The sequence below is a fragment of the Dermacentor silvarum genome, chromosome 10, assembly GCF_013339745.2.
Source record: "Dermacentor silvarum isolate Dsil-2018 chromosome 10, BIME_Dsil_1.4, whole genome shotgun sequence".
Classification (NCBI taxonomy): Eukaryota; Metazoa; Arthropoda; class Arachnida; order Ixodida; family Ixodidae; genus Dermacentor; species Dermacentor silvarum.
Genome location: NC_051163.1, coordinates 30,938,344 through 30,956,663, shown reverse-complemented (window position 1 = coordinate 30,956,663; position 18,320 = coordinate 30,938,344). Strand labels below are relative to the sequence as shown.

General features: G+C 48.0%; 1 protein-coding gene across 1 annotated transcript; it reads left to right on the top strand.

Annotated features, from left to right (window-relative positions):
- The first annotated feature begins 953 nt into the window (after positions 1-953).
- LOC119465732 (tigger transposable element-derived protein 4) lies at positions 954-16,755 on the top strand. The gene is made up of 5 exons (XM_037726202.2): positions 954-1,506; positions 5,831-6,181; positions 12,128-12,369; positions 13,368-13,637; positions 14,618-16,755. The coding sequence occupies exons 2-5, from the start codon at positions 5,846-5,848 to the stop codon at positions 15,546-15,548; spliced, it is 1,779 nt and encodes a 592-aa protein (XP_037582130.1). The 5' UTR covers positions 954-1,506; positions 5,831-5,845; the 3' UTR covers positions 15,549-16,755.
- The last annotated feature ends 1,565 nt before the right edge of the window (positions 16,756-18,320 follow it).

Genomic DNA, 18,320 nt, shown 5'->3' with positions numbered 1-18,320 from the left:
GTTCTATTAACTTGCAGCTTACGTGGAAGTGTTACAATGTTTACAATTTGTAATATATTTCACAGGAGTGTGTAATATATCAGCTTTGTCCACCTTTTATACAATTGGTATAGTAAAACCGACAGCCACGCTAGAACAGTCACTTGATTTTAACTTTTTCTTTAAACTGTAACAAATCTCATCAAATTCGGTGCAGTGATTGCGGGAAAAAACGATTTCTCCTTTCCCATGCATTTAGATCGCAGACTCCGAGCAAAAGCTTTCTCCCAACAGCTCACGCTTTAAATGCAGCAGACAAGGTATCGAGGTAAGTTGGCTTATATGATGACATATATAGCAGCAAAATGCACAGGAGTTTTAGGAAACTGCAAGAACGACTATTTTAAACAATTTCACGGGCACGATTTGTTTCGTCAGAAAAAGCCAAAAGCAAGCTAGTAGCAGACGACGCTGTCGGTACAGGGACCGAAGAAAATTTTTGGAGTGCTTTGTTCGAGTTATTTTTTAGAAGTTGTGAATAATAAAAATAGTAGCCAACAACGCTGTTTTTCAAAATAGGATGTCTGCCAAGTCACACTAGATACGTAACTGAGCAAACAGCGTGTTTACCGACGTTTTAAAAAGAAAATACTCTAGCAGACGACGCGCCACAGACGGCCTCGTCTGCAACGCCCCTACCGGAGGCGAAAAAAAAAAATTGGCTTCCGCACGCAGAGCGCATGCGCCCTCGCGTCACGTGGGTATAAGCGGTCCTTTTATGGAAAGGCGAACAAATAAAGGTACAAACTAGAAACCGGAGGAAGCGGAGAGTGCGGGTGCACGTTTTGAAAGAGAAGGAGGGCGATTACGAGCGGGGCGCTGGCCGAAGCGCCGGGCGGGCTCACAACAGCTGCGAGCAGCCACTTCTTTATCCTCTCGTTCTCTTTGACAAAATGGCTACCAGAGCGCCGAGCGGCGGCGCTACTGGAAAAAAAGCGGAGGCGGCGAGTAAAAGAAGACGGCGAAATTGAGAACAATGTCCGGCAATTTATTTCCTAAGTCCCCCCCATAGAGGCTGTTCATCTAGCCCCTCGTCCTAGTTTCTTTTTCTGCTACAAGGGACGATTCGGGGACGATGCCGCGACTCAAACGAGGGCCTCCGCTTTTATGTGTTTTCACTTCTCCCTTCAGCGGCGGCGGCCGGTTCCGATTTCTCCCGGCTGCAACGTAACGGCGCACCCTAGCGCCCTCGCTTACAACGAAGAAAGTGAAGGTCAACAGAACGCGCTCGCTCGCTCGTCGGAGCAGGTCGCGTCTTTTTTTCGGTCTGTCGGTCGGCTCGGTGGGTAGTTTTTACTTAGTCTTTCTTCTTGTCGAGGCGGCTGGTTGTGGTGTCTTTGTGATCGCTTATAAGCTTTTCTTGGTGACGTTCTCGCTTTGGGCGTTACGTACAATCCGGCGTCAGAGGTCGAGACCGAGCGCTTCACTTCGTCAGGCATCGTCGTCTCGTGCCGGTTCACTGTAAACGTAAGTGTGTACGACCTCCTTTGACTAGCTCACACTAAAACGTGTGTTACTACTTACGGTCGCCTTTGTTGTGCGTTGAATGTGAGTGTGCGCTAGGGGGAGGGGCTGTATCGTAGAGAAGTTCTTGGCGTGTTTTTTGTTGTTGAGGGAACGGATTGGCGCGGGTATAGCCGTATTGCAGTGGCGTTGCATGCTGGGAAAAAATAATATATCTGCGAGAGAGCGCGCTGTTTTTAAAAGCTGCTTGCTGCTTCTCAGCGGTATGGTGTGTGCGGCTTTTCGGTCTCAGCAGCTGTCATTAGTCGACGAATTTCCGCTCTATCATCTCACTCTCTGCCACACGCGTGGCAGAGAGTGTGTGTGCTTGTTTTCCACAAGCGCGTACAGTCAGCGTCAGAAGTTTACAGACCGCAGATTGTTAGAAAATGTTGAATATTTCTTAGATCCAACGGTCTGCCAACTTTTGACGCCTAATTTACCCACCGAAGTAACACGGAAATAAAAAGCAGGGCGATCCCGGACACAGAGTATGTCGCATATAGCTGAAGCAATGCAAACTTCACGATGACCACTGGATACTATTAATAAAAGTGTTATTAGCAATATAAGTTGTGTATTCCAGGGCTCGACGAGAGTTCGTCTTATCTGGTAACATAATAATGTAGTTACGGTCACTGACCAAGTCAAAGTGAAGAAACACAGAGTTGCGTAAGATGCGTAAGTGTTCCTTCGCCTTGACTTGATCAGTGACCGTAACTACATCATCAGCAATACGTTGAGTCGGTACATTGCTTCAATGCAAATCGCACTAAAGTCGACATTCATCGAGAGATGGTGTATACTTTTGACGCCGAACGCTGTAAGTTCTGTAAGTGTCCACCTAGTGGACATGTCCGTTTCATCTGCTGCTGAAGTTCTGAATGGCTGGGCTCAGCTGGAGACAGGCGCCCCAGCCAATCAGCACTTCAGGAACCAGCAGCCCAAATGGACACGTCCAATAGGTGAACAATCAAAGATGTATCCTGCCTCCTCTGTTGTCACTGCCCTCTCTCGATTCATTAGACAAGCAGCGAAGGTTCGGGAGATTACGCGTCAGTAAACAACCGGGATTTCTGGGTAACGAATCCAACGCCCCATTATTTGATTCGCTATTCCAATCGAAAACTGTCATTAGAAACGTAATGAACTTCTTCGGATAACTAGGTTTCTAATGACCCACACTAGCAACGGGCAAGAAGTATAAAACCAGCCAGGAGTACATTTCAAACGCTCTGAAAAAGTTTTTGTCTTACTCGGAACCTGACACATCGCTACTGCATTTGCATTGAATGTAATACGTTTGTATTCGGCATCGCGTCGTCACTATTTGATTCGCCTTCATTTAGTTGTCATTATGATTCGTATTCAATTCTTAGTGGACTCGGTACCGTTGTTATTTCATTATCACTAATTTCGCTTTCAGAAATAGCTGTTCGCACGTCCTCGTGTTAAATGTTTGCGTTCGGCTTCCTTGTTTCGTCGCTCGCCGATTTTATCTGCTTTTTTCCTGTCTGAAATATGAACAATAGCCGTGCTGGAACAGTTGTGTGTGACGTCATTTCATAGAATGTCAAAATTATCAAATACAGGGCTACGAACCGCTGTTGCCACTGGGATAAAACAACGTTCAATCCCCTTTAGCTTGCCAAAGATGACTATTATATCGCAAAACCGCAATACGTGCCAGTAGAAAAAAAACATAATGCCGAATCTGCCGGAAGCTCCCCTACCAACTAAATGCGCGTTTATTTATTGTATATTATTATTTTTGTAACCTATTATTAGTACTGTTGTGCTGCTAGTCAAACCAGAAATGTCCATTGAATCTAGCGGAAAGACGGACAAATAAAATGACCTATTTCGGCTCTTCCAAATCAGGGGCCGAAACCACAAAAGCTTTTCGGTCGAGAGTGCTGCTTGCCATTAGTGGAATCTTCTCTTACCAGCAGCTCTAACGCAAATACTTTTGCGTGTGTGTGTGTGTGTGGGGGGGGGGGGGGGGGAATCGGACCTAAGGGTGACCAGAGTATAAGTTTATTTTCCAGGTTCAACTGGAGGGTTTTCTGGCAAAAAGCTGCCTGCGCAGCTTGACTGTGTCCAGAAAACCCCTACAAGCAGTAGCGTACGAGTCGTACAGGAAATCTTCAACAAACACACACACAATAATCACACTCAATAAAGAGAACATTCACCATTTATGCATACAGTCTAATAATCTTTGCACAAAATTCGAACAATAAAATCGAAAATCGAAACTCTCAAATGGCCATACATATGTTCAGAAATAATAATAGCAGTAATCAAGCAAAACATGCAGCGTCTACAAGCGAGGACATAAAATCACATTTCAACAAAATATTTCCGCAGCTCGGCTTTGGTATATCCTACTGTACGTTTATACGTGTGGAAAACTTTTTTTTTTTTTTTTTAGCTATCAGGTTCCATCTTAGAGCTTCTTGTTCGTGTGTACCATTTCCCGTTGTTTGGGCCGCATTTCCCGTTGTCTGGGCCGCCTTCGCTACTAATACGCCCAACACCTCGATAGGCTGGCTACACTCTTACGAACAGTGTCTAACTTAAAAATTCGGCAGATACACTTAAGAATGCGAAAGCATTAAATCGCTTTGTTGAATTTTTTTCTTCTTTCCTATCCGCGCATTCCTTGTCCGCGCAAGCTGTCGCCTGCGTTCTTACTGTGCCTCGGTCAAGCCAAATCAAAACGCGCCATGCATCTCAACGCGCTCGCTTGCCGGTGAGGAGTTCATAATTCGATGGACCGTTCAGCAGCGTTCTGGTAGGTAGTCTTCTGGTAGGTATTCCATTAGGTAGTCTTAAGTTCTATGTATACACAAAGAAACGGCCACTACTCTCAAATGATGCTATAACTTGTTGCACGTGGAGCGACGTGTCTGGAGTGAGTATCTGTAATTTGTAGCCAGTTTATTTTCCCACTTCTATGCGACCTACAACCCGTGTTCCATCCAAGCTGTAAATTACTAGTTGAACTCAGGTTCGTATGCCAATGTACTATTTTCATTCGTCCGCACCTGTGTGCGCTAGCGCCATGCATATTCTCGAGAACCAATGTGACATTAATGTTTTTTTTTATTTTATACCCTCATGGCTGCGACGCGACGTGTGCAATGACGCACGCACTAGGCCCACCTTTAGTCAGCCAGAACCGTGGAGACGCCTTAGTATGTGCACCTATTCTCTGTTTCCTGCCCAAAAAGAGTGAAAAAAAAAAAGCGGCAACACAGAAAAAAGAATGCAAAAAAGAAAAAGGCCACCGTCGGGCAAACGTGCTCATCTCGCCCTTCGGAGTCGGTGCAGTGGTTCGATTCCCACCCAGACCGAAATGTACCAAATGTCCTTTTCGAAACCAATAATTTGCTTTGTTTACAGGAACCTCCCTGGGAAATGTGATGTCAACCCGAGCATTTTTGGCGTGTTTTTGCTCTTTGTGCCGTTGGCCATTTTTGGTACCATAATTCGGTCACGCCGCCGACTACGACGGATTTTCGCGTAATGGGGCATATAATGCTGCCACTTTAAAGCAATCTTTTTTTATTGCGATAGCAATTATATGGACACTCAAAGAGGATTTCTGCCGTCGCCGTGAGGTTCCGTATGACGTCAATAGCGATGAAATCGTCGCCGCGCGCCGGACGCTGTATGTGCGAGTGAAAGGGGGCGAGAGACTCGCGCTTTCACGGGGAGCGAACGCACGGCGGAGAACAAACGCGCGTTCTGCGCCGTGCTCCCTGAAGGGCTGCAGAATGAAGCGTCTCTTTCTTCCTTTACAATCACCATATATATATATATATATATATATATATATATATATATATATATATATAGCAAACGCCGCTTCTTCCGTCGCGCGAAAGGCCGTGGGGGGACGGGAGGGAGGGGTTGCGACGTTTAGCCGCGGCACCAAATACGTATTTATATAGTTGCAAGGTGAGAAGGTGGTAAAGACTTCCGACACTGTTCGACGAGTTTCCCGTTCTGATCTCGTCGAAAACCTCCGAGCCGTCCCCAGAGGCCCTGGCAACGGTCACCAACGCCGCGCGCGTTCGGTGCGAACGCGGGCAAAACGCCGACGGCGTCGACAACAGTTCTGCGCGTTGCTGGTGCTGCTGCATGTCCAAGTTTATACAGCTGATAAAACTACTATCCTTACTCCGGATAGCTCTCTACTAATTTGCTATCGCAATTGATGCTTTGCCTTTCGGGTGAAACTGCGACATTTTCTTTTTTTTTTTTGTTATCGCGGGCCCAGATTTCCGAACCGAACATGGATATGGACGCTACCGAGGAGAGCGACCCTTGTCATAGCCCAGGCCGGCTGGAAATCTCCTTGGACTCTTCGAGCGGGGAGTCGTCAAGCTGCGAAGCACCGGCGTCGCCGATGGAGGCGACACCGATCAAACCGCCTCCGTCGCTGTCGGGGGCAATCACGAGGAAGAGGAAGGCCAGCCGCAGATTTGCCGCGTCACTCTCCAAGAGCCACGACTCTAGCTCCGGAGCGGACGCTGCCACCGGAAGTTCGCGGACTCCCCGGAAGCGGAAGTCGTACTCCGTCACGGAAAAGCTGGCCCTGGTAGCCGAAGTGGAGGCAGGACGAAAGAAGGTGAGCGAACGAGCAAGCGAGTGGTACGAAAACAGTCGATCCAATCGCAGTATAGTTGCCTGGCTGTGGCGTCCGGCACGTCAGCACGAGGGTCCTGGGTTCGATTCCCGACCGCAGTGGCCGCATGCACACGGAAGGCAAGAAATTGCTCGTGCACTTAAGTGATGAGCGGAAGTTCAGTTCTTCATCGTCTGGTCGAAGGCGAGGCAAGCAGCTCCTTGACGGAGTAGTACTGATATTCATGAAACACAGCGGAATGACTTTAGTGAAGGAAGGCGCGTCGTCTCGACTCGGTGAAGTCAAGACGAAGCGTCAAGTGAAGTCGCCTTTAAGGGGACACTAAATGCAAATACTAAGTCGACGTGGACTGTTAAAATACCATTCCACAAACCTGGCAACGCTTGTTTCGTGGCAAGAAAAGGCCTAGTTGACGAGAAAATTGCATCCTAAGGGTCCGAATACCTTTATCGCAATTCAAATCTCCCGCCACCCAACCGGGGAGTGATGACGTTGCATACGCCATCACCGCCCTTTGCTGCCGTGGATTAGTGAAACGGCGCCCGACGGACGGCGGTACGGCTCTTTGCTCAAAGCGCAAATGCGTGGCCATGGAGAAACCGAGCCAAGACAGAGCGGTGGATTCGCCGCTTGCTGCTGCTTTTGGCGAAGTGGCGTGGATCGTTCGGGCATCCCGCGACATCACATGAAAGTGGAATTATCTGCTGCTTGCAGTTAGCGCGAGTTTCGCGAACCAGTAAAACCAGCGCAGCACTATGCGATAACGAAACTACTGAAACGCGAAAGCGTGGGCGGCGCAGAGTCGAGCGATAACGAAACATTTCGACCGCCCGCGTCGTTGTCAAGGGCAATGTCAATGAGTTATTTTTTCTTTCGAAAAAATGAAATACAACTGGACAAATATAATTTTCATTAATTCGTCTTATAATGCAATACAATGATGTTTTTATAAAGAGTGGTCAAGTACTAGTGACAGGATTTAAATGAGGAGTGCATTCGTCATCGGACAAGTATACTTAAATGTTCTGGGGGTGTCTATAATCGTGTCCTCCACTTACTTCAATTTCTCGATTACCAAGGCTCTGTTCGCGACAGTATTGATGCCTTAGAGATTCTCGAGCACTAATATATCACTTTATCTTGACTTAATATTTGCCTTAAGTGTCTCTTTATGAATACGAGGGTAAGGCTAAAGACGCAAGCCTGGCAAAGGTCATAGCCACCTCGACTATAAAAGTCAACAGCAGTTATGCAGTGTGTGCGAAAGTACACTCATAACAACGTATAGGTACAAGCAGTATATAGGGGAAAGTTTCAAAGTACTGTTCCTGCTTAACTATACAAGCGGAGTTTTGTACTTAAGAGGAAGCTTTAGCCCGGGGCAAGCTCCGATGCCCCCTATTCATACACAAGTAAAACGCAGAAATGCTTTTATGAGACAACCCGTCAACCGATTTGAACGAAATCAATTGGAATTGAGCGACAAATTTAAATTCTAGTCACTGCAGAATTGAAAATTGTGATTTAGTGCCTAAATGTTTAACAGTGATTTCCGAAATACGGTAGGTTTCAAAATAATAGAAGTACGAAATTTACAAAAAAAAAAAAAAAAAACAGATATCGCAGTTTTGTAAAAAAGCATCTGCTAGACTACCTAAAGCGGATAAATTTGGTATTTGAAGTTACAACTTGCATGAACTTGCTACAACGTTTACAAGGGTTTTGCAAAAGTCCTATTCACATGTTTCTGGTATATTTCAGAACGGTTTATAATACACCAATTTTGTGCGCTTCAGATGTGTTATTACGTGGAGTTTACAGAATCGTAATAATATTTTTTTTATTGCTGAGTTATATCGTTGTAAACACGATAGTTTAGTCTTTACTAATTTTGCGATTTTCATTAATGTTTATTAAAAGACATTATGGCCTAAATAAACATCTGCTTGCTACGGTCGCTAGATCTTAACCTTTTCTTTTAGATAATCTCATTAAATTCGGTGCAGTGGTTTTCGAGAAAAGCGATTTCTCCGTTCCCATGTATTTTAAAAGGAGCTCCGGAGCTAATGCTTCCTCTTAACAATTCGCGGCATGACATGCAAAATAATTTAAGCTTTGATTTACCCAACTTTGATTTACCTCACACAGTGGCTGTAAAACGTGGATTGTGACGCCGTTACCGTCGTTAGGATGCAAGTAAAACACATGCCTGCTATTTTGAGATATCAAAGCATGCTATACTGATGTGTTCAGGTTCTTGAATCTGAAATACGATACAATTTCAAAAAAAAAAAAAAAACATTACCGGGATTCCGTTAGGTGGTCTAAGTTCTCTTAATTAGAAACAGCTAAAACTCTCAAATGGTGCTATAACTTGTTGCACATGGAGCAGCGTGTATCTGTATCTCCTGTATTTTCTGTATAATCTGTGTTTTTTAACCAGTTTATTTTACCACTTCTACGGCGCGTACAACGCGTGTTTCATCCAAGCTGTAAATTACTAGCTGAACTCAAGTTCGTATGCCAACATACTATTTTCCTTCGTCTGCACCTGTTTGCGCCAGCACCATGCATATCCTCAAGAACCAATTATGCTAACAGCTCAACAGCTTATTAGTGGACCAAGTGGTATTTCACGTTACAGTGTAACACCAGGGTTCGTTCCTTCGCCCTTTTTGTATGATCCCTCTAATACGGTCTGGTTTTGTGCACTTGAAATAGAACTAATATCTCCATATATGGTACCATTTTTATCGTAAACATTTTCAGCCAGTGACACACGCGACACACACAGCGTAAACAGAAAGGAAAACATGCGTTACCGTGCTGCCGCTTGAAGCTTTGTAGGACCGAACGTCTTAAATTTGAGGCGATCCAAAAGGGGTTCAAATCGGCGCCTCCTCGAAGAACCGAACAGCAACGTGTTGTGCCAAGGTCTAACGGGAAAGACACGTGTTGTAGCCGGGCGCTGATATCGCTTGCCGAGACATCCGACAGCGCAGCGTCGACATCAGATAAGCGTCGAGTCAGCGCGGCAGCGCTGAGATCAAGATTCGGATAGAACATGCCGATTCACGGCAGCGAGTCGCGACTAGCACGCCAAATGCGCCGACTACATCTCAGCCACGCAGCACATAGCTCCAGATCAACGGCAGTTTATGCCCGTTCCGTAGAAATGTTACAGTCGTCACTCGTACGAGCCGCGTAGGATTCTATCGCTACATTTTAATGCAGTGAAATGCGTTTTTCTCTTGAAATCGTGGGGAAAAAATTGTCGATCACTAATGCATTGTTCTTGCCCACATTTCGTAGCAAGATCGCATTTCATGATTCTTATCGTTCAGTTGTATCGCTTGGCACTGTCGTATGCCTGATTTTGAGGAAGCAAAAAAAAAAAAAAAAAAAAAATGCCACGTTGCCTTCGACTGCGGCTCCCGGATGCACCTCGGAGCGTTTAATAAAAATCGAATCTCGAAGGCCACGCTTTGTCGCACTGCAGACGCCGAAGGGACGTGGCCGCAACGTTTTAAACATCAATCGCGGCGAGGTGCGCAAACTATGACAAATTCGCGGTCTTTTTAATGACACACTAAGCACGTAATTAGTGCCAAGGGAACCATTCGTTGCATACGATGCGATAGTCCTGCTTAACTTGAGCAAGAATAAGACACTGGTGAGTGGTAATATATATATATATATATATATATATATATATATATATATATATATGGTCTTGTGGACAAGCGCGCGTATCTGTAGAGGTGGTGTCCAAAACATGGCGGTCATGACGTCAGCGGTCGCTTCCCGCGCCTGCAGTACGGCAAAGCATGACCTTCGAGAGCAGCTTCTAATACTCTGAGGGAGGCGCTGTATGTAACCACCTCAATGTGGCAGTGCCTGAAGCCAGATCAGGGCGCACTGCAAACTCGCAGATAAAAGGGAAAAAATCAAACGAAGTCAGCTGGTGCATGGCGTCTTGAAATAATGCAGAAACCACTGAGCATGTTATGTTACAATGTCAGCTAATCTATCCAATTACAAAATGTAGGAGGATTAAGCTTGGTCGAGGCGTAAGGTTTTGAGGACCCCAGGAGAATGCGCTGCTGTGGAAACTAGTAAAAGACGGATTGGCAATTGGCGGCCCAAAGAAATAGATAAAACCCAATAAAGCGAAATTTCTACGGTGAATAATGTTGCTTAGAGCATATAAATATTTTGTGATGTAATGCGACAGAATACTTCAAAATACGAACTAATGGAGCATGTGCCACTGCCCCATTTCAAAAGGGATGCTCGTTTCGTCGTCATCATACGTACCGCTCAGCGCATTGAGGCAGCGGGCAGGAAACATCGGCTGCTTAGGAAACCGGGCCACTTGATTGGCCTTCATGGCGTACAACGGAAACAAACAGACAACGACGACAGGACGTAGCGCTATCCAGTCTCCTATATTTGTCGCCGATTTCCGCCATCCACAGAACGTATGGGCCCTTGTCACTGCGAGCCCATGGGCGCCGCCATGTTTGATCACGTGGTGACACGTCCATTGCTTCCCTCGGCTGCCTCCATGTTTACAATGGATGTATTATGTACATGCTGACGCGCCGGTGCAGCTCAGCAATCCTATGTTTCGGCGCATATCGTAGGCGGTGACTGGGAGGACGACACGAAGCTTTGACCACAGCTTCAGAGGACGTGTAAGCGAGTTCGGAAATCGTTACGCCTCGCCCAAACGGTGCGAGCAGCGTGTATGGTGCTTGCGCTAAAAGCGGGGCTAGAATTGTATTCCATGCTGTCCAATCTTTCAGCTTATAAATTTAGTCAGCATCAGTGTGTTTTCATTTTCGTTCTCTATTCGGCAAGCACTTTGAAGCTGTGGCTTGTCATGTTTCTGACTCAGTAAGGTTCCTCGGTGCGGTCATTATCTGATTGTTTACTTCCTGCCTAATCGCTCGCGGTGTACTCAGTTACGATATATTTGTTCTTGGTGCGCACGTGGCTTGTAACGTAGATGTTGTGCACTTTGTAATAGCCTGTGGCAAAGACGTATTATTACTAGTCACCCGCTTACCCTGTGAACCGTCACGCAACGTTCAGCTTCGAACCTTCGTGTGTTTGTGTAGTCGCCGTCGCCCATGCTTCAGCGCATTGATTCAAGTGGGCGCCAATTCACTTATTGATACGTTGGCGATTGAGTTGGCGTAAGTTTGGGCGTGTGAGTTGGAGTGTATGTGTGTAGGAAACGTGCGAGAAACTATGCTAGGAAGCGGCGCAACTCCCTTTGTCACTTTGTAATGAGCATGCAGTACTCGCTCTTGTTCCGTAGGTGCAGCGGAACAAGAGCGAGTATATATTTCGATATTAGCCATACAACGCTGGCGGATGAGTGAAATTTCTTATCCTCCAGGAAGCCGTGTATCGCGAAGGGCCGGCAACACAGGCAGAGCAGCGGCCCGTATACTTGGTCAGATATATTCGTTCCATTTCTTGATATGCCAGACACTATTTTTACAGCGAACTATAATGCACACTGCTTCCCTCTATACCGTTCCACATTTTGCAGCAGGAATGGAGCACAGTGCGTTAGCGAACATTTCCGGCAGCTGATCGCACAGTATAGCAGGTGGGAAGCGGTGAGGGTTTCGTTTCGTATTCGTGCGCTTTGGCTGAGGCAACGTGCGGCGCGCCGCCGAAAGCGCCATCTCGTTTCTCTAGAGCAAACTGCTCCGCGAAAATGGGTCTATTTCTATAGGGCACCTCTGCCTTCAAGTTTAGGCTATGTGAGTCTTCACGCTGGTTAACCTGTAATACCGGAGATACACAGCTACAGAACAAAGCTCGCCGACTTGGTCATTGCAGACCACATATATACTAATCGCCGAAACGAATGCAGTGGCACCGGCCCTGATTGCGTCGTCGCGGTTGCAGGTGGACATATGCCGTGAGTACGGCATTTCGGCCTCGACGCTGGCGAGCATCACCAAGAATAAGGAGCAGTTCATGGCGGCGTTCGAGGAGAGCCGGATGAAGGCCAAGCGGCTCCGCAAGGCCACGCGCGAGGACCTGGACCGCGCTTTGCTGCGCTGGTACCACCAGGCCACGGCCTCCGGCACGCCCATCAGCGGCCCACTTCTGCAGGCCAAGGCGGAGAAGATCGCCGCGGACCTCGGGTACGGATCCTTGCCACATCTTGCAGCTTTGACAAGCTCCCTCGAAACCCCTCTATTCACAAACGGTCCTAGACTTAGAGTTGCTTCTCAACTTGACTGAGTAAAAGTCACTGGGACTTTGATTCCAGGTTCCGGTGACTTTATCACTGAGTGGAACACAGTGTGGTCCCGCGACTTACAAGAGTATTGACAGGATAGATTTTCTTGCTATATTTTTTTGCATTAAATGAAGGTCCTAGGCCTCCAAACCCCAGAAGATTACTGTAAAACCGCAGAGTGAGATAAATAATTTAATAGAATAGCTTTTTTACAACCAGTTTCAGTTTCGTTTCCCAAGAAGTTATACCGGCGACATTATGACGCAGAATGTGGTCACATGGGAGCACATCGCGACATTTTGGCACTCGCTCCAGCTCGCTTGACCGCCTCCTATGCTTATACTCGCTGTAAGGACCGATATAGCAGCATGGGAGACGAAACAGCGCTAGAGTGTATGTATGTGCGTGTATGAAATGCTTCTTAATTTCTTGTGTCAAGGTTGAGTGTCGGGTGGAGCAATGTTCCAGAATTCGGGGATAAGTTCGTACGCGTCGCTTCTGTAGTTACGAAACCCCAGTAAGTTCCGAAATATTCCTTCTACTGCCTTCATCGACGTTAGCACCGCTTGTCGGGCTTTGCCAGTGGAAGTGGGCTCAGCAGATACATATTGAATTTTATGGTGAGTAAGGCCTTCACAGCGCCCCATTTTAGAGAGATTAATAACGGACATGAGATTAATAACGGACACTATTTTTTCTGGGCAAGGCACTGGTCTCACTTGCCTAACTCGGCCCGCAGCCACTAAACCAGATATAATTTAACAAAATGTCTGTTGACGCAGTGCAGGGGTGATTGGAGATTGTTGGCAGATGTCTCCGTCCTCATATGGACGTAACGTGACAGTTAATGACGATGGTACAGGTTGTCGGTTTTAATCGGAAGTGACCGTACCCTTGTAGGTACGAGAATTGCTCGGTTCCCAACGCATGGATCGACCGCTTCAAGAAGCGACACTCGCTCGCCTACGCCCGCGATCGCAAAGAGATGGGCGCCGACATTCCGGACGTGGACACGTGGCTCAACACTTCGTGGCCGCAGATTCGCACCGGCTACTCGTCCTGGGACATCTTCAGTGCCGTGGAGACCGGGCTGTTCTTCAGGGCGCTGCCCAAGGAAGCCGCACAGCTCAGTGGTGCCAGCTGCGAGCAAGGACAACTGGCCCAGGACAGGTTCGTTGTCGACTGCATTTCTGCCCCTTTTAGCTTTGGCCGGAAAGGCGTCAACATTTCCTATGGCTGAGCTATATTCCATCAGCACACACTGAGCTGATGAACTGGGCGTCGGTATAGACATTGAGCTAGGTGTCACGAATCACCAGACATTGAGCATAGGTGTCGCCGGACTCCAAATTGGGTATCATCAGACACGAAGCTGGGTGTCTCCAGACACTCGGCTTTGTGAACTGGGTGTCAGGGTTTACCAGATGCTGAGCAGGGTGTCAACGCACGCTGAGATTGGTGTCAACAGGCAGCGAGGCAGGAAGGCAATCGTCGCCATCTTGTGCGCTCCATCTGGAGAGGTGTTAAATATTCGTCTTACGTTTCTGAAGGGTTCAACATTATGGCATAATCTAATGGGGCTATAGCTTCCTAGCACCAGCGGGAAATCCGGTGCAATTTTCTGAAAGTGCGCCATGACCCTACGGGAATGCGAGGATAATACGTAGAAAGTTCGGCTTGTCTTGAAGGCGGCAAGGCCTAAAGCATTCCCAAGCCTCCTCTATTTAAGCATCCAGGGATCAATATTTCTACTCTCACGTCTCGGTTCTCCCGTAATAAATCTTGCATTATTTGCGCGAACTGATAAAACAAGCGAACGAAGTAAAATGAACACATGTGTTTGAAACTGGCGAAGAATGATCACAGATCTCTAATTTCTTCCAAATTCTGGCCGACCCGCCGGTGATACCATTTAAATAACTGTACCACACACACATTACTCCGAGCTCTTTCAGTTGGCAGGTAGGCTACATCTTGAAGGCTTCAACATAAAGCTTTCAATTCCCGCCGTCCTCATGCACGCAACTGCGCGACCTTTCCCTTCTGGGTAATTGTGAGAACTCTGAAGCCACGAACTGCTGATCACAACGTGGTTACGGGTAGACTAAAAAGAATTATTTCACATCAAACCCTTTTTCTGTTATCTCCAGGTTCACGATCTACCTCTGCACCAACATGACCGGCGATGAACGGAGGCCGCTAGTGGTGATCGGTGCGTCGCCGCTGCCTCACAGCGTCGTCCTGCCCGGGCTCACGTACGCCGTGAACGAGAGATCGTGGATGACGCGGCGGTTGTTCCTCGAAGAGCTTCGTCGTTGGGACGGCGAGCTGGAGTCCCGCAACCGAAAGGTCCTGCTTCTCGTGGACCAGACCGTCTGCCACGAGCTGAGCAAGAAGGCCAACCTCAAGAACATCGACATCATTTACCCGCCGCCCAACACAAGTGGCTTCCTCATCCCCCTAGACCACGGCGTCGTGCACTCGCTAAAGCGCAACTACCGCAGGGCGCTCGTGATCCACACCGTGCTGCAGGAGATACCCACGGTTCTTCAGGTCCACGAGGCCCTGCGGCTTCTCGCCGTCGCCTGGAAGGGCGTCAAGGACCAAACCATCAGGTCTGCCTTCGGGGCTTGCGGTCTGCACAGCATGCACCACCTCAACGACAACGCCGAAGACGGCGATCACGACGAAACGGACGATCCGCTCGAGCTGTGGTCCTCCCGCTACGACCTGCCCGAGGAGCTCGTCGACGGCATTGGCGAGTTCGAAGCCATCGACGAGTTCGTGGCCACGTCGGCGAAGCTGCAGAGTGACAAGGGCGGTGACGACGCCGGTGAGCTATCTTCGTCCAAGGCCGACGGGGGCGCACTGTCGTCGAAGAAGGCTGATGGGATAGCTCCGTTCGAAGTTCTGGACGCGGTGGACCTGCTCTTGAAGTACTGCGAGAACTCACCACTCGGAATAAGCAGGGCTGATGCCGAAAAGGCAGCCGAAGGGCTTAACGCTCTGCGTTTCAGTGCTCAGATGACCGCTTTCAAAAGGACGTATGCCCTGGACTCTAAGCGACATACCAGACGCTAAAGCAATCCTCATGGTTTGAAGACGATCTGCTGTAGATCTGCCTTCTTCGCTACAGACCTGTAACGTTGCTGAGGAAGTCCAAAGCGTGGAGTATAACGTGTACGAGAAGTTTCGGGACGACTACAGATGCGACCATGTCACCGAAAAGCATTCGCCATCCAAGATCGATGGTAGTGTGCTGTTATAAGAAGTGCTGTGGCGTAAATCCTTGGAAAATGTCGGGTCCTGTGTATATGTGATCCAGGTGCTGCCGAAACTCGCCGCTTGTCGTTATGGAGGCCAACGCTGTGCAGTGTACTGACTGGCTTCCCCTTCTCCGTGTCAGTTCTCGCACGATAACCTTCAAAAGAACGTGCGCTCTGCGTGGAGTGCAGATTGCATTCCGTATGGAAGCAACACCAGATTGCATTCCGTATGGAAGCAACACGAATCAGGGCTTGAACTCTTTCAAAAAGTAGTGAAGGCCATTACTCTCTTCAGAAAGACAGTAGGCAAAGCTTACTGTTAACCTTACAGGAACAGAACGTGTCGGTGAAGGCAAACTGTCACGCTTTGTATCCAAGACTGTACGGACGGAAATAAAGGCGTCATTTCTGTCCTTTCATTTAGCGCGACAAATTGTACACAACTGCTTAGCTTCCAAGGCATCTGAATGAAGTTGTAGACGCAACGCCTAGTGGTGATGGCTGCACAGAGTTTCCCTTGATTAAGTATAGCCGGACAAGCTTGAGTCGCGATTTCAAAAACTAACTTTGTGGCCCCTTTCATACTGCTTAGCGGTATGCTGCTGGATTTCCCTGTCGATTCGTCGGCGAGGTCGCAGAAACGTTGATAGCCGGGAAAATATAAACTGAAAGACGCGTGTTAGAAATACGGACACGTTCGCGGCCGCAAGACGACGCCCACGCGATGCCACAGGAAAGTTCAATGAGGTCGTGAATCCCGCCCGGGACGACCTCTCAGCCCGCCCGTAAGAAAAAAAAAAAAAAAGATGTGTAATACATTACGTCGATGAACATTCTAGCAATCATACAGTAGGGGTGTTTTACCGCTACATAGAGTGCGAGCCTCTAGAGTCTGTAAAGGAGTACGTTTATCTAGGTCAGTTACTCACAGGGGACCCTGATCACGAGAAGGAAACTTACAGAAGAATAAAATTGGGTTGGAGTGCATACGGCAGGCATTGCCAAATCCCGACTGGGGGCTTACCACTGTCGTTGAAAAGAAAAGTAGTACAATCATTGCATTCTACCGGTGCTAACATATGGGGCAGAAACTTGGAGGTTAACGAAGCTCGAGAGCAAGTTAAGGACCGCACAAAGAGCGATGGAGCGAAAAATGTTAGGCCTAACGGATCAGGAAGACCTAATGGAGACAGGAAGAGATGCGGTGTGGATTAGAGAGCAAACTGGGATAGTCGATATGCTAATGGACATTAAGAGAAAAAATGGAGCACGGCAGGCCATGTAATGCGTAGGATGGAAAACCGGTGGACCATTAAGCCCAGACCACATCTACGCTTGCGGACGCGCGCAAGCTCGCGTCTACGCGCCTTTCGCCTGCCGCGCCTAGCGAGGAATGGCGGTTTGCATCCACAAATACGCGCGACAGCGCGCGCTCACTGGCCTCACACCTGGCCTCACTCGTTGACGCCTTGGCAGACGCCTATTCGTTTTTCGTCGTTAGTAGCCCGCACCTACACCACTCGTAAAGCAGTGGCTGAGCCGATGCTTTATTCCATCGCTTTTTAAATAAAGCTGTGCCCTACCATACCATTCCAGAAAGCGAGCTAGCGCGCCAAGACGGCGACGCGAAGCGATCATGATGGTTATGTACAGATGAGTATATATATATAAATGCTTGCAATATGTATTTGTTAAAAACTTCTTTGCAAAAACGGCTTTCTATAGTGGAAGTTCTGTGATGAAGCCTTTATGGTCGAGCTATATGACACCTTTGGCGGCAGCTACAGGGTGCGCCATAAATACTGTCAGAAGCTTTATTCCTGTTGTTTTGATTAAGAATGAAAAAAATCTCGGGACCTCATTTGTGGGGTATCTACCAGAGGTATTAGAAATTCAACACAATACATATTCAATCTCTCCATCCGCTCTTGGCTTTGATCAAGGTCTTTAAACGTTCTGGGAATTCTTCAATCGTGGCCCACAAGGCCCACTATGCTCGCTCCAGCGATGCTTTCAGAGCCACCTAGTTGCCATTAGGTTCAAGTCAGTGGAGTTCGCCGGCCATATTGTTCAACCGGATTGATGTCTGGTGCGAGAGCGCGACACCACCGCTGTAGTGTAGATTTGCTCTGCGACTGTTGTGCTGGAACACTATCCTGCTGCTAAGTCCAAGACTGCTCGCCGAACTGTGACAGAGACCAGGGCTGCTATGTACGTACGTTGTACGCGTTCGGAAAGCCGACGTTCGGTTTCCTCTCACGCGATTGTCCATGCCGCGCCGATATCGCGGCTTAGGCCAATCGCGCGAGGCGAAACCGAACGTGGGCTTTTCGAGCGAAAGATAGCGGCCCTGCGGGGCAGCGAATGAAATTGAAGAACATCCTTAAAATTTGTGTCGGTGTGTGTCCTTGCGCCTTTTGGCACGAACACAAGAGGACTGCGGCTCGTGGTAATTACCCCAGTTGAAAGCATGAGAGACGCCGGCTACCAGTTTCGAAGACCTGTCCAACTGGCTGCATCAGCAAGCCCAGACGTCGGAACAAGAACACGAGAGTTCTGAGCGTTGTGACTGGCCTGTGCCGTGAAA

Coding starts and splice junctions, on each gene's coding strand:
- LOC119465732 (XM_037726202.2), top strand. CDS start 5,846: ATGGATATGGACGCTACCGAGGAGAGCGACCCTTGTCATAGCCCAGGC. Junction 12,370..13,367: donor AAGATCGCCGCGGACCTCGG/GTACGGATCCTT, acceptor GTACCCTTGTAG/GTACGAGAATTGCTCGGTTC. Junction 13,638..14,617: donor GGACAACTGGCCCAGGACAG/GTTCGTTGTCGA, acceptor TGTTATCTCCAG/GTTCACGATCTACCTCTGCA.